Source organism: Rhinopithecus roxellana, chromosome 3 (genome assembly GCF_007565055.1).
Source record: "Rhinopithecus roxellana isolate Shanxi Qingling chromosome 3, ASM756505v1, whole genome shotgun sequence".
Lineage (NCBI taxonomy): Eukaryota > Metazoa > Chordata > Mammalia > Primates > Cercopithecidae > Rhinopithecus > Rhinopithecus roxellana.
Window position 1 is genome coordinate 69724387 of NC_044551.1, and position 16022 is coordinate 69740408.

A 16022-nucleotide genomic window follows, 5' to 3' on the forward strand; every position below is an offset into this window, starting at 1 on the left:
TGCTTTCTATCATGAAAGCTTTTGTCTCATCTTATGGAGGCACGTAGCTTCGTTGTAAAGCCATGGATCCTGTTTTATGTATGCCCAACTATATTGAAAGGTAATATTTATTTTAAAGAACCTGAACTTTACCCACTGCTAGAAGAAAGGAAAGTTTCTCTAGATTTTTAAAGAGATGTCAAGAGGCGCTTCCTGTTTTTCTTCACTTATTTCTATATGAGTAACTATAGAAAAGTGGACACTGGAGCCACTGATTTGAGTGGTGAAAGAAGTCCAAATGGTTGTTCACATAAACAACCAATTGTTATACCACAACAGAAACAGTGTAGTGAAAATATAGCACAATACAAAATGTGAAACTATTATGAGAACATTAAGTTGCAAGCATTATGCTGCTTCGAGAAAGAGAGAGACTTTTTGAAACTTAACAGTTTGATCAAATTGGTTTCTCAAAATCTAAAACCAAGGAAATAGTTTTGTTGAAGGTTAGGGGAAAATGTTGAAGGATAACTTTGAAAGTTGGGCTACACAGATTTGGATGGCCATAGCACAAATATAAGGTCACTGGGTACCTGGGGGAAATGGAGAGAGGGGCGATATAAGAAGCTCAAGAGATACATAGGTGAAATTTGGAAAGAGAAGAGAGAGAACACCCAAGTCATATTTTACATACCTCTCTTTTGAGTCCTTTCCCTTCCCCTGCTTATCTCCAAGGTAATGAGAGAAATGAAGAAAGAATAAACTAGCCACAATGAGTTGGTATCCTGATAACCTCGTTATAACACAATGTGTTATGGAAGTTGTTTTTTTTTTTTTAATGTCACCCCATTTTTATCTAAATTGTCTAAAATTTGATGAATGTGAAATAAAGATTTACAAGATCTGTGGATAGTTACCACCAATACACCATATTCTATGTAATTACAAACCACTATAAGTTTTTTCAAGCATTTTCTACTCATAGGATTGAATGCTTGAAATGGATTTATGAAATTAATTAAAATGTACAAAGACTAAAGCAGGTCATATTTGAGGTTGTAAACTACTAATTTCTGGTGCGGTAACTCATGCCTGTAATCTCAACACTTTGGGAGGCCAAGGTGGGAGGATTGTTTGAGACCAACCTGAGCAACATAGCAAGACCCCTTCTCTGCCTCCGTGAGAAAATAGTGCTTTCTGAAGGAGTTTGCTTATTAGTTGCCATCCCTTGTAATTTAGGCATTTCAGTACTTGTGAAAAAAACATCTGAGGAATTCTATATAGAAATGACATGTTTCTCTCTCACAAATACATACACACAGCCTACTTATTAGTGTGTGAAACAAGTTGTCACTAAAGGAATGTACTAGAGCATACTGTAATCATAAAAGAGGAACAGTCGTATCACTCTTCACATACCTCATAACCAAATTCATACCTAATTATGAAGAAAATCCCAGATATTTATATCCATTTACATTTGTGGTTTATATGAACCTTTTTGCTATCCAAGCCTGTGACCATAAAGAGGAGGAAACAAAATGACCTTTTCCTGCCATATTGTCCCTAGATTGGCTAGAAGAGTCCAGAACCAGAAACCAAACTAGATTCTTGAACAGGAATAGTTAGGGTAGCATTTAAGAATAAGATTAGCCAGAGTATAGACATTTATTACCCACACATGAAGACACTGGCACAGGCATAGAGCACCTGGGCCAGAGGTTGGCATCCTTACATCTAAGCCAAGTAGGGGACTTAAGCAAAACATTTGTCTTAAGTATTTGTGTATTTATCATAGTTAGGGATTCAGAAAAGAGCAGTTGCTAGTCAAATAACAGACCAGAAAGTTTATCATTGTCAGCAGCAAGTGGTCACAACAACAACCAGTATATGATCTCAAGGTAGGACACATCACTTCTCTACACTGGTTTTAACTTGGTGGTACCTACTTCATCCTAGAACAGACATGGTAAATATTTGTCACTTATAGTACCCCCCAGCTCTTACTGCGGACATTTCTAATCAGTCTTTCTTGCTGAGCTATGATGCTTTCTCAGAGCTTAGAGTTATTTTCAACATAATATTCTAGGCAGCTATGGCCAGTTGATGAGAGTTGATGTGTCAGATGAAATCTGTTTGCCAGGTCTGCCTAAAGGCTCCTGTCAGTACGGGGTCATTTTAGCAGAATGCTAAAACGATGGGGAAAAGATTGAAGGTAACATATCTAATCATGCTTATGAAGCATACATAAGCTTAGAAACTTTTCTTGGGTTTAAGCAAGCCTTTTGTTGGAGAACTGAATTCATTATGTGAGTATTTACAACTGTACAGGTTTATTCTATCTCTGTAGGCTTGTCATGTTAGGTCACCAGGGCTTATGGAATTTATCACTGAGTTGTGGGTTAAACTTAGCTATTAATTGATGGTGTACCTGGTTACCCATATTCTGTAACACTTTCTCAAGAGTTGACTTCTCCTGCAAACCCTGCTCCCCATCAGTAATCTACGTGCTTTAAGGTGGTTCTGTTTTTCATCCAATTCCTAAACATAGTTTGTTTTACAGCCTCGATTAATCTTGAAGTTTAGGTATAACCCTTACTGACTTGCTGAATAAATGTCATTGAAATGAACACCATAGTTTAATTTTAAGAACCTTTCTATCTGTATTTATTAGCAATAAATACTGAGTTCGTGTAGAGATCTTAAAATCTGGGTAGATTGTGCTAAAATTAGTGATACTCTTTCTATATCATAACTTAAACTTCTGGATAGACAAAATCACTCTGAATTTCCTAGTCCCTATGGAATGAAGATTTTTTCCCCATGTGGTTCATTTGTAAAGTACAAATTTTAATCATCTTTTTAAATGAGGTAAATTATTTGTCATGGGGATTTGCTTCTAGCCTCTAGGAAACGACATAAAAAAGATGATGATAAAGCTTGGGAATATGAAGAGCGTGACAGAAGAAGCTCTGGGGATCATAGGAGAAGTGGCCACTCTCATGAAGGAAGAAGGAGTTCAGGTGGTGGTCGTTATCGAAACCGAAGTCCATCAGATTCTGACATGGAAGATTATTCTCCTCCTCCCAGCCTTAGTGAGGGTAATTCATCAGTGTCAACGGATTTCTTACATAAACCAATTTAAATTTAGGGCTTTAACTTTGAAGAATATTTTATATCTGTTTATGAGTTAATTAACAACTAATTTTCAATTAAGACAAAAATACGTAGTTTCTATGTGCAGTGATTATTGTTTAAGTCTTTAACATTCAGGAAAAAAACTAGAAACAAAAATGGAATTGTTTTAAGTTGTCATTCCTGCATTTCAGTACTTCTTTTTGTTCATTTTAGTTGCTAGGAAAATGAAGAAAAAAGAAAAACAGAAGAAAAGGAAAGCATATGAACCAAAACTAACACCTGAAGGTAACACTTTAGTTTATTTAATTTGTCTTTATTCATATTCTTCAGCTTCACATGTCTACTTGGAATGTGAGAATAATGAATGTATTTTTCTCTCTTGCAGAAATGATGGACTCTTCAACTTTTAAGAGATTCACAGCCTCGATAGAGAATATTTTGGATAATTTGGAAGATATGGATTTTACTGCATTTGGTAAAATCAACTTAAAATACATTTACCCATACTCTAAGTGTCTAACTTTCTGTCAGTTACTCCAGAGGATACAGAGGCATGCTTCGTGCTATCAAGAAACGAAATCTAGTTGTGAAGTCAAATCTAGTCTGTTACCAAGAAATTAAAAACTTTAGTACAAATCTCAAGTATAAATTAATCAAGTCTGAATAGTATCTAAAGAATCCTGAGTAAGTTAAAGTAATTTAAAAAGTCTTTATGCAGGTGAGGAGGCTTGAATAGGCCCTGGATAATGAAGGTACTGATAGGAGCAAATATGCAGAAATAAGCATCTATTCTTCTGTTCATTTATTCTAATGACCAATATTTATTGAATACTTACTGTATGCCAGTAGTATGTTAAGTGCTATTGATGCAAAAGTAAGTAAAACCCAAATACCTGGCTTTAGGGAATACAGATTCTAATACGCAAACCAAAATAGTAAACCAATTAGAATGCAGTAGGATTAATGTTATATTCATATATTACTTTTACAATGACATAAAGATTACATCTATAAATATTAAAATATGTTTATAAAAACACTGCTTACAATGTATAGAGCTATTCTTAACAATCTTATGCCACCTTCAGCTGGTAAACTAAGTATTTGTTTTGTGAGAATTACTTGCCTATCATTTTGTTTGCTGATTATTTAGAATGTCAGTTTCATCTTTTTTAAAACTTTGCAATTCTATGCTGAGAAATTGTCTTCTGTATCATTTAGGGTCCCAAAAGGACAAAGGGGACTCTCAAATTAGGATAATATGAGGAGGAGTTATTTACAAAGAGACCAGTTAAAAAGATGGAGGCAAAGTAGTACCAGAACCCAGGGTTAACAACCTTAAACCAAAAGAGTGAGGCTACAGAAAAGTCACCAGAACTCATTCTGCAAGAAAAAAAGTTGTAGAGTAGGCTGCCTTGAAAGAAGCAATACCTTTTGGTCAGGGGACAGAGCCAGCCTGAGGAGACCTTGTAAGCAAAGAGTAAGAGATACAAATACTTGACCTTACACTCATTGATCTTCTAACAGGGCACCCTACTGGCCAAACCCAAACAAAAGCCAGAGGGCATGGGAGACTCTTGATGTAGTCCGATCAGGTCAACCTCCTGAGGCAAGAGTGTGTGGTTGAGAAGAGTCAAGAGTATATCTAAAGTAGTCAAGATAAGATACCTATCTCATGTTCCCATTTTTGTCATAAATCTGACTTCAATTTCTGTCCGTTTTCATTCCGGATTTACTTGAGGTTTATATATAGAGGCCTCTTAGGTTGTTATTTGTTTCGTTTGTGTGTCTAAAAATTTTATTAGAAAGTTAAGCTTGACATTTGGAGCTATTTCGTTTACCTAAAGTTTGTGTTTATTTCGCTTGATTTTGCAGGTGATGATGATGAAATTCCTCAGGAACTGCTATTAGGAAAACATCAGCTTAATGAACTTGGCAGTGAATCCGCTAAAATAAAAGCAATGGGTATAATGGATAAGGTATCTCACCAAAATAAAATGTATAAATTTACTTCATAAAAATATTTGAAATTAATGTAAGGTTTTCAGGGTAAATTATAAAATTTATGTAAATAGTAAAAAGAAAACTCATTGACCTCTGAGAGTCTAAATGAATTTTTTTGTTTTTTACAAAAGAATAAAAGAAGTATTCTGCAAATTATTCTAAAGAGACTCATATTCCTGCATTGAAAGAGGGCATAGACTTTAATTTTTTCAGAGTTTTTTTTTTTTTCTCAAATATTTAGATTATTTAAATGCAGAAATACATTTTTCTTTGACATTTGCTTTAGTCATTTAGGGTCGTGAGTAGAAGTTCTAAGTGGGAAAGTTTTCTTACTCTTTAAGAGGGTAACAATGCTATTTCCTCCATAGCTCAAAGGGAATAATTGTACAGATTGTTTCTTGAATAGTATATAACTTTTACCAGTGATGGATAAAAGAATTTATGTTGCTATTTTAGCTTTCAACTGACAAAACTGTGAAAGTCCTAAATATCTTGGAGAAGAATATTCAGGATGGGTCAAAGCTTTCTACTTTGTTAAATCATGTAAGTTTAAGATCCATACTGTTAATTTTATCCTTAATGTTATTAAGATCTGTAGTAGTCCCCCACTTCTCTATTGTTTCATTTTTCATGGTCTCAGTTACCTACAGTCAACTGTGAGCTGAAAGTAGGTGAATGATTTTTATTACAGTCTATTGTTCTATTTTTTATTAATGTCATTAATCTCTTCCCATGCCTAATTTATAAATTAAATTTTATCTTAGGTATGTATGTATAGGAAAAAACATAGTGTATATCGGGTTTGATACTATCCGCAGTTTTAGGCGTGCACTCGAGGTCTTGGAATCTATCATCTGTGCATTAGGGAGGGACTAATGTGAATTTTTTCACCAACAACTTTCATGTGCAGGGGAAATTTCACATTCCATTAATTTGAGCATGTTACCATGAATTACTAGTTACATTTATTAGCATTGCTAATAAAACTTCACTTTTAGTAATTCAGAATTAACGTTACAGATTGTCAATTCACAGCTTTGCCATAAAGAACAGTAAAGACATGAAAATTTTTGTCAATTTCAGGGACAGTTCTTTAGTTTATGCTCTCCCTTATGTAAGTGTATGAATGTTTAAATTTTGTTTTTGATTTATGAGATGATAGGTAGTAATTCTTTTTGTTGACCTTTCCTGAAGAAATAACATAGTTAGAAACTTTATCATGATTTCTGAATGTATACTAATTTTTAATTAATATGCATTACTCCTTATATACCATTTTTATACCTACCTCAAAGGGTTGTTAAAAGGATTAAAGAATTAATTCATGTAAAGTACTTATAACAGTGTCTGGCATACTTTAACTTGTCAGTAAATGTTAACTGCCACTGTTACTATATTTTAATATGTTTATATCAAAAGCAGTAGCAACATGGTTGCAATGGTTTATTGAGTGAAGTAAATTTCCTGGGATTTGCCTTCCTAGCATTGTAGTGGACTGTAAATTATATGTGCATTCAAATTGATCTTGATATCTCTGACATTAATAAATGCAAACACTAATGCTTATAGGCATTAAAGTTCTGAGTTGATAAATTTTCTTTTTTTTTTTTTTTTTTTTGTTCCTAATAGAGCCAGGGTCTTGCTTTGTCTCCTGGGCTGGAGTGCCGTGCTGCAGTCATAGCTCATTGTAGTCTCAAACTACTGGGCTCAGGTGATCCTTCCACCTCAGCCTCCCAAGCTGCTAGGACTACAGGCGTGCACCACAATGCCTGGCTAATTATTTAAAATATTTTGTAGAGGCAAGGTCTCACTCTGTTGCTCAGACTAGTCTCAAACTGCTGGCTTCAAACGATCCTCCTGCCTTGTCCTCTCAAAGCTCTGAGACCACAGATGTGAGGCACTACACCTGGCCAAATTTTCTTTATTTTTAAAGGCCTGATTATAAAAGTAACATATTTATTGTAGAAAATGTCCAAAAGAAAAAGCACCAAAAAAGCTATATTCTAATCTAGCAATAACCATTTTGAACACTTTTGATATATATACTTCTCATGTATACATATGTAGTATGTATATTTAATACAAGCACTAGATTTCATTTTGTCTTATGAGAGAAATGCTCTTGGTGTTTGCAAAAGCCATAGGATTGCTAGGAGATCTATCTCCATGGAATAAAACAAGCTTGTTCAACCTGTGGCCCACTGGCCCATGTGGCCCAGGACAGATTTGAATGCAGCCCAACACAAATTCGTAAACTTCCTTGAAACATTATGAGGATTTTTTGCAATTTCTTTTTAAGGTCATCAGCTATCGTAATTGTTAGTGTATTTTATATGTAGCCCAAAACAGTTCTGCCAGTGTAGCCCAGGGAAGCCAAAAGATAGGACACTCCTGGAATAAAATATGTAGAAAAATAATCTCAGATGGTAGTTTTCTGGATTATTAAGTATATTTATATTTTTAAGTGCCCTCTCTTTAAACTACTTTTTGCATCACAGAAACAAAGGGCTTAGAGAAACCTAAAGTAACAATCTACTCCATTGTTAGTCTATAAGTTACTTAGATACTTCACCAAGAAATTGTGGTAATCATCAGAAATCTAGAGTTCTGGAGAGCTGGCTGACTCAGCCTTAAGGAAATTACTTTCATTCCTAAAAAACCGTAACAGTATGTAATATTTTGTAGATAGCCTTAATGTTTGGCATGAATCATGAATCTCCTTAACTGATTCTTCCAAACAAACAGCAATGTTTGCATCAAAGACAAGCTATTTTATCTTTGCTTTATGAGTTTTTAGGCATTACTGAACAGAAAGCCCTGTCTGCTTTACATATTATATATTGTGTTTTTGTTCATTTTCCCAGTGTATAAGCTTTGAATAGGATATATTTGGAAGTAGTCCTATAATATAGTTTATATTTCATAACTAAAGATGTGATAGAAGGATTTTTACTTTAACAGTGAGATTACTCCTAATTGCAATGTCAGGTTATGGACATGTAAATTAAAATAAAGTCTTCTGTCAGTTCTTAAATTATCTGTTTTAAAAAATGTCTTCATTAGTCTGCATATTACTACTTTTTAATCTCAGTTTCAGAAACAGTGTTGTTGAAAATCAGGTGTTAGGAATGATTGTCGGTAACATTTTAGTACTAAGTAAGGCTTTACCCTTTGTCATTAACTTTTGCTTTGTTATCACAGCAGCAAGCAGAATTTATAAAGTTTTTAAACTATCATAATGTTTATACCCAAAACACAAAATTAATTTATATACAGTTAAAGTGATAGATAAAGCACACAAAGGATAAAGATAATTATAACTTTGTCAGTAGGGTGTCATCTAGTGGTGAAATGAGGTAGAGTATATAAAGTTTGAAAACATTGAAACACAAATCGTGCTCAAAGTAGTATTGGTATTTGTACCTCATTCTGAATATTCTTTAAAGAATTAACACACATCATAACACTGTTTTCCACCAGTGAAAATCAAATAAATCATAATTTTAATGTATATTTTAAAACTATAAATGTGTTTATTTCCATTTCATTAACAATGTACTATTTTACAGAATAATGATACTGAAGAAGAAGAAAGGTTATGGAGAGACCTTATTATGGAGAGAGTTACAAAATCAGCAGATGCTTGTCTTACAACTATCAACATTATGACATCCCCTAACATGCCAAAAGCTGTGTACATTGAGGATGTAATTGAAAGAGTTATACAGTACACTAAATTTCATTTGCAGAATACACTTTATCCTCAGTATGATCCTGTTTACAGATTAGATCCTCATGGAGGTTAGTTCGTATAATATCAAAATTATTGTAAATTTTTGCTATGTTAGATGAGTCAAAATAGGACTTAAAATGGCACCAAAATTTTTGAATCATATAAGTTGTAATAAACACTGATTTTGATTATGGATTTGACTAGAATATAGTACTTGTTCAATTATAATTTCTTTAGGAACTACTTATATGTAATAGAAGTTATTTCTACTTGTCAGGGAAAATCTCAGAAAATGCTACCTTCTGGTTTCATTTATCATTTCCCCCTAATTTACCCAAAAAAGCAGTTGTCTACAAAATGGATTGATTCAAGATAAATACTCCTTTTGTTCTTAACCTTTATAAATGAACAATGAAATGTATACATTTGAAGGGAGTAAGGTCAAACTTGGGTTCCTGAATAATGAACTTGATGATTTGTTGTATAATTGCAAATTAATTTAAAGGGAAATACAATCTTACTATCCTGCTCCAATGGAGAAAAGTAGAAATCGAGATAAAATAATATTTTATCTTATTTTAGATACAAGGATTTAATAGCCCCGAAGATTATCTGTTGCAAGAATGTTTCTAATAGAATATCTCTAGAGAGTAATTTTCTATTTTAATAAATAAAAAGCTTTATCTTCCGGATTCTGTTTTTATGTAGCTAAAAAATTGTGTTCTCTTAATTCAAAAAACAATTTGAGTACTGTTTATTAAAAATTATTAAAACTTGATGTTTTCCTTGTCTTGAATTTGTTTCATTTTAGGAGGCTTATTAAGTTCAAAAGCAAAACGGGCTAAATGTTCTACCCATAAGCAGAGAGTAATAGTAATGCTTTATAACAAAGTTTGTGACATTGTTAGCAGCTTATCAGAATTGCTAGAGATACAACTTCTTACAGACACAACAATTCTTCAGGTAAGTTTTTTTGGTAAGCATTTTGTATATTTCTAAACTAAATGATTGAGTCCAGTATAACCTGGCACACTCAATAATAAGACCAGCACTATATTATCAGTAATTTTTCCTATTAAGAGTATGTTATGTCTAAATTGAAGAAATAAGACTTTAGGAGTTTTAAAAAGACATTTTATCAGGAGACAGATAAATGTAGTGTAAATTCCAGACTCTAAATTCTTTGAGAGATAGGTTATATTTTCATGCAGATATTAAATGTTCGTTATTTCTTTATATCCCTGTGACATTTATAAACTCAAAGTAGAGATTAGAGTACTGATAGCTATGAAACAATGTACCTGCTGTATATGCTAATGTGCTTTGAGAATGAAGAGGAGCAGAGAAAAGAATAGATGCCGATTAGGTGGGGGGAAGAAAAAGTGCCTTCTTAGTGTTTTCCAGTAAGCTTATGAATGGGTTGGAATTAAGTAAGATAGAATGTTACTGAAATCAACTAAAGTTGTATACTACTTACTCTTTTCTTTTTTAAACAGGTTTCATCTATGGGAATAACACCATTTTTTGTGGAAAATGTCAGTGAACTACAGTTGTGTGCCATTAAGTTAGTCACTGCAGTAAGTATAATCAATTTGTATTTTTAGTTACCCCACAGATAAAACAATATTGATGTCATTTAATCCAAACTTCCAAAAAGTAATGAAGATACCTGGTTTTCAGTACATTCATTTCAATCTAAGGACTGTTTTACTAAGGCTTATTAGACTTTATGAATTGAGGATTTATTTTTCTGTTTTGTTAATTTATTGAGTTAGTCTGTTTCTGTCACATTTAAAACGCTTCTAAATATTTGCAAATATTTCAGCTAATAATTCCTTGATATTTATAATAAAGTTAGAATTGTTTAAAATCATTTAAATCTTGTCTGACTGTCTATAGCTAAGATATCTAGTCCTTTAAATGAAACTAGTGTACTCTTTGACTTCTATAAGAATGTTATAATTAATGATAGGAAAATTGAGCAGCTTACCTTAGATACTGAAAACATTTTCATTCTAAATGGCAGATAACTTTTTTAACCACATGATATTATTTTTTGGTTCGTTTTCTATTAATTATAAGTTTAACTTGGAATCTTATAATTACTAAACAGGTATTCTCAAGATATGAAAAGCATAGGCAGTTAATTTTGGAAGAAATTTTTACTTCACTTGCAAGATTACCAACCAGCAAGAGGAGTTTAAGGAACTTCAGGTAATTAATTACAACAGAGGTCAAGTATAATGAAGAACCCCCATTATATTGAACTGTCATACATTTATTCTTCATTCTGTCTGATTTATATTTTAATAATTAAAAACTAGGCAGTTACATCAGAACAACATGAAGAATAGCTTAGATGTATGAAATAACATGGCATATTTAGGGGGCTCAGAAAAGTTCACTGATTCTCAAAGATCTGTGGAAGAGTCTTTCATCATTGGCACTGTTGACATTTTAGGCCATATAACATTTTGTTATTCTTAGCTGTCTAGTGCAATATAGGATGCTTAGCAGCATCCCTGATCTCTACCCATTAGATGCCAATAGACACCCTTCCTCCTTCCACTTGTGACAACCAAAATTATCTCCAGGCACTGGAGAGCAAAATCATTCCTTATTACAAACCACTAGTCAGTGCTATTGGAAATATGGCTCAAAAGAATCAGATCAGTTCAAAGAGGATTTTATAAGATTTTTTTGTCTCAAAACAAAGATTACTCTAATGGCAGTATGGAGAATAAACATGGGGATTAAATGCTCTTTAATCACTAAACACACTGTTAATAAGGAATGTCATCCACTGCTATGGTCAGCATTATTGTCTTTGCCATCATAGATAATCACTGGAATTATCTTAATATTCCTGAGTGATTAAAAGTGTTGATGTGGCATATAGGATTATTTTTAAGATTGCTTTGAAGACTTCTTCTCTAAAATAATTATTTTATCTTAATCATTTTTTGGACTAATTGTATACTGATAAACATTTATTGTCTGTTAAACCTGAAGGAAAACTATCAACATATAAAAGAATGCTTAGATTTTTACAATATCTATAGAACAAAAGATGTGGACATTGACTTTTTATAATCTTTGCTACCAGCACTAGCACAAATGATCAAGAGCTGTGTAGTAGATTTTAATACCGAATGAATAACAGATTCAACAGATGAATAGCAAAATATATGGGCATTTGGAAACTTTGAAGACTTTTATCATTTTCGAAATCATTTTGAGAAATGTTTAGTATTTTATTACAAATTTTTATCTGCAATGTATGTAAAGCATAGAAGTTTTTATTAATACTGTATTTTTCCTTTGACTATTTTAATTATCTGAGCATGCCTAGGCATTTACTTGATGTTTTTGCTAACTTATGACAAATAATTACACATAAGAACACTATTATAAACGCTAAAATTATGCCTAGAAATATTGGCAAAGTATCGTGAAACTTTCAGACAATGGATGAAATCTAAATGAGATTATCTTGATACTCCATACAAGTTTTTTTTCTTCATTAAAGGTTAAACAGTAGTGATATGGATGGAGAACCTATGTATATTCAGATGGTTACAGCACTGGTTTTACAACTTATTCAGTGTGTGGTACACTTACCATCATCAGAGAAGGACTCTAATGCAGAAGAAGATTCAAATAAAAAAGTAAGGAATCTATTAAAGGTTTACAACTGTACTTTATTGAAGGAAACATCTGTATTCTCTGTCATTCTCATAAAACGCAAGTTCTTTTTTTTTCCTTCTATCTTTTTGAGATGGAGTCCTGCTCTGTCACCCAGGCTGGAGTGCAGTGACGCAATCTCGGCTCACTGCAGCTTCTGCCTCCCAGGTTCAAGCAATTCTCCTGCCCCAGCCTCCTGAGTAGCTCGAATTACAGGCACACACCACCACGCCCCGCTAATTTTTGTATTTTTAGTAGAGACAGGGTTTCACTCTGTTGGTCAGGCTGGTCTCGAACTCCTGACCTCGTGGTCCACCCTCCTCAGCCTCCCAAAGTACTGGGGTTAGAGGCGTGAGCCACCGTACCTGGCCAAAACTGGTGTTCTGAAGTAGAGGTTCATGGCTGGGCTTTAAGGTTCTTTTAGAGCACTAGACGTGGTGTTGGAAGAGTTGAGTTCTGGTTCTACCTACCAGTCATAAAACATATAAGTCATTTTAATCTTTCTGAGTTCATTCTTCAGCTGTAAAATGGGGGTGATAATACTTATCAAAACTACTATGCCAGGTTGTAAGGGTCAGTGAGATATCAAATGTGAAACTGAGTAAGACACTATGTAATATATGTGCATGTTGAGTATCCCTGATCCAAAAATCTAGAATCGGAAATGCTCCAAAATCTGAAACTTTTTGAGTACCAAAATGATATTCAAAGGAAATATTCGTTAGGGCATTTTGCATTTCAGATTTTCAGATTAGGGATACTGAACCCGTATATAAATGCATAACATAGGATTATAATAACATTAAATTCATGTGGAAAATGAGTTTATTCCCTTCCTAATAGGTAGCTCATGCTGAAGATTTGCTTTTGGTTTTATAGCTTTTGGAGATGTTTAGAATTTTTCCAAGTGTATACTTTTACCTCAACAAAAGTTTAAGAGAAACAAATAATTTTGTTTATCTACTGTTAGAGCCAAGCATATGTGTGTATCTTTTGGGGAATAATAATAAATATATAATAATTATTAATAACTGGACAGGCACTTTGGCTCATGCCCATAATCCCATCACTTTGCGAGGTCAAGGCGGGCAGATTGCTTGAGGCCAGGAGTTCAAGAACAGCTTGGGCAACATGACAAAACCCTGTCTCTACAAAAAATACACAAATTAGCTGGTCGTGGTGGTGTACGCGTGTCATCCCAGCTACTCAGGAGGCTGAAACAGGAGGGTCGATCAAGCCTTGAGAGATTGAGACTCAGTGAGCCAAGATTGTGCCACTGCACTCCGGCCTGGGTGACAGAATGAGACCCTGTCTAAAAATGAATGAATGAATGAAAGAAAGAAAGTCAAATATTGTCTGAAAAGTTCAGATCCTCTTTATTTCTCCCATCCCAATCCCATTGTTTGTCTCTAATCTTCCTTTCCTAACCAGTGGTGACAAGTATGATAAATATGTTTCGTTCTTTCTTTTAATTATTTTTATGTAAATTTGATATACAAGTATTTCATTTTTAAAATTTACGTAAAGGATAGTGATGACGTATTTACAGCTAATTTTTTCCACTCAGCATCACTTTTAATACGTACAACTCATACTAGATTGTTTTTTTACTTGAATTAAAAACACCATATCATAGAATCACAACTTAGAGCAAAAGTTTCTCTAGATATACTTAGATAGAAGTAGAATTAAGATAGTATACATGCATTAACTTTACTGGAAGTTGTCAATTTGCTTACCAAAGGGGTGTTTCAGTTTATAACCCTACTTCTTACTTAAAATTATGGTCATTGAGAAATACTCGTGTTATTTTGCATTTTCCCGGCTATTAGTGAGCTTGAGCCCCTTTTCCTGTAGTTATTTGTCTGTTGGGTTTTTATAACTGTGAATAGACTATTTATATCCTAATCTTTAAATTTCTGATGAAGGCGTTGAATTTTTTTTTTTTTTTGATTATATGGATTATGTGTTTCTTAAACTTTGAGGTTGATATATGTTTTCTAAATTCTTTTTGTATTTTCAATCCATTTCTTTCTGTTCTGACCAGAAACAACTATTGATATTAAATTTGTTAACTGCATTTGTTACTGTTACATATTTTAATAACACTCTATCTGTATTTTTATTTATTTTTTTTTTTTTTGAGACGGAGTCTCGCTCTGCCGCCCAGGCTGGAGTGCAGTGGCCGGATCTCAGCTCACTGCAAGCTCCGCCTCCTGGGTTTTAGGCCATTCTCCTGCCTCAGTCTCCCGAGTAGCTGGGACTACAGGCGCCCGCCACGTCGCCCGGCTAGTTTTTTGTATTTTTTAGTAGAGACGGGGGTTTCACCGTGTTAGCCAGGATGGTCTCGATCTCCTGACCTCGTGATCCGCCCGTCTCGGCCTCCCAAAGTGCTGGGATTACAGGCTTGAGCCACCGCGCCTGGCTATCTGTATTTTTATTTGTTTCTATAAAGTTTTAAAATATGCTTAGTGTGCTAATTTTGGCTTCTGTCTTTATATATAATAGAATATTTTAAGCATTTTAGTATTTAAATGTATTACCCCTCTTCAGTAATAACATGACAATAGCAACAGGGCTAACTTATTGATTACTTCTTGTATCTTTATAAACTCATTTTTTTTTCTTTCTAGGTTGACCAGGATGTTGTCATTACCAACTCTTACGAAACAGCTATGCGAACAGCCCAAAACTTCCTCTCCATCTTCCTTAAAAAGTGAGTAAAATTAATATAAATCTGGTTTTTCTTTCCACAGTATAGAGAATAGTTCGGTTTTTTTTTCTGTTTTTTTTTTTTTTTTTGAGAAAGAGTCTCACTCTGTCGCCCAGGCTGGAGTGCAGTGGTGCGATCTTGGCTCACCGCAAGCTCCGCCTCCCGGGTTTATGCCATTCTCCTGCCTCAGCCTCCCAGGTAGCTGGGACTACAGGTGCCCGCCACCTCGCCCGGCTAGTTTTTTGTATTTTTTTTAGTAGAGACAGGGTTTCACCGTGTTAGCCAGGATGGTCTCGATCTCCTGACCTCGTGATCCGCCCGTCTCGGCCTCCCAAAGTGCTGGGATTACAGGCTTGATCTTTTTTTAAAAAAACATGAATCCAATTTCCTGCCATAATCTGAACCTTGAATACATCTTCCTGACCCTTGGTTTCTTCATCTTTAAAATGAGGCAATTGGAGTATTAAAAATCTAAAATTGGGATGGGACATCGGGGGGGAAAACAATCTAAAATTTTGTGAATTTTCTTTTATGTTAGACACCAGAAATTAAAGTACTAAATTAAAATTCTGTAATTTGTCTTCAGTAAATTTTTGAGAATTTTCCTATGGTACCTGAATAGGAAAGTTTGTGAAGTGATGTTATTTAGCCTCCATCAGAATTTTTTTTTTTTTTTTTTTTTTTTAAATGAGACGGAGTTTCGCTCGTTGCCCAGGCTAGTGTGCAATGGTGTGATCTCGGCTCACCTCAACCTCCGCCTCCCAGGTTCAA

General features: G+C 34.0%; 1 protein-coding gene across 3 annotated transcripts in view; it reads left to right on the forward strand.

The window, feature by feature from the left end:
- NIPBL (NIPBL cohesin loading factor) overlaps window positions 1–16022 on the forward strand; it is a 196341-nt gene that overhangs the window by 128878 nt on the left and 51441 nt on the right. For all 3 annotated transcript variants that reach the window (XM_010373383.2, XM_010373400.2, XM_030927192.1), the window contains 11 exons: window positions 2883–3080; window positions 3331–3402; window positions 3503–3592; window positions 4993–5096; window positions 5578–5664; window positions 8691–8922; window positions 9666–9817; window positions 10351–10431; window positions 10968–11068; window positions 12384–12522; window positions 15172–15254. In XM_010373383.2, the coding sequence (XP_010371685.1) occupies window positions 2883–3080; window positions 3331–3402; window positions 3503–3592; window positions 4993–5096; window positions 5578–5664; window positions 8691–8922; window positions 9666–9817; window positions 10351–10431; window positions 10968–11068; window positions 12384–12522; window positions 15172–15254 (1339 nt within the window). The remainder of the gene's footprint in view (window positions 1–2882; window positions 3081–3330; window positions 3403–3502; window positions 3593–4992; window positions 5097–5577; window positions 5665–8690; window positions 8923–9665; window positions 9818–10350; window positions 10432–10967; window positions 11069–12383; window positions 12523–15171; window positions 15255–16022) is intronic.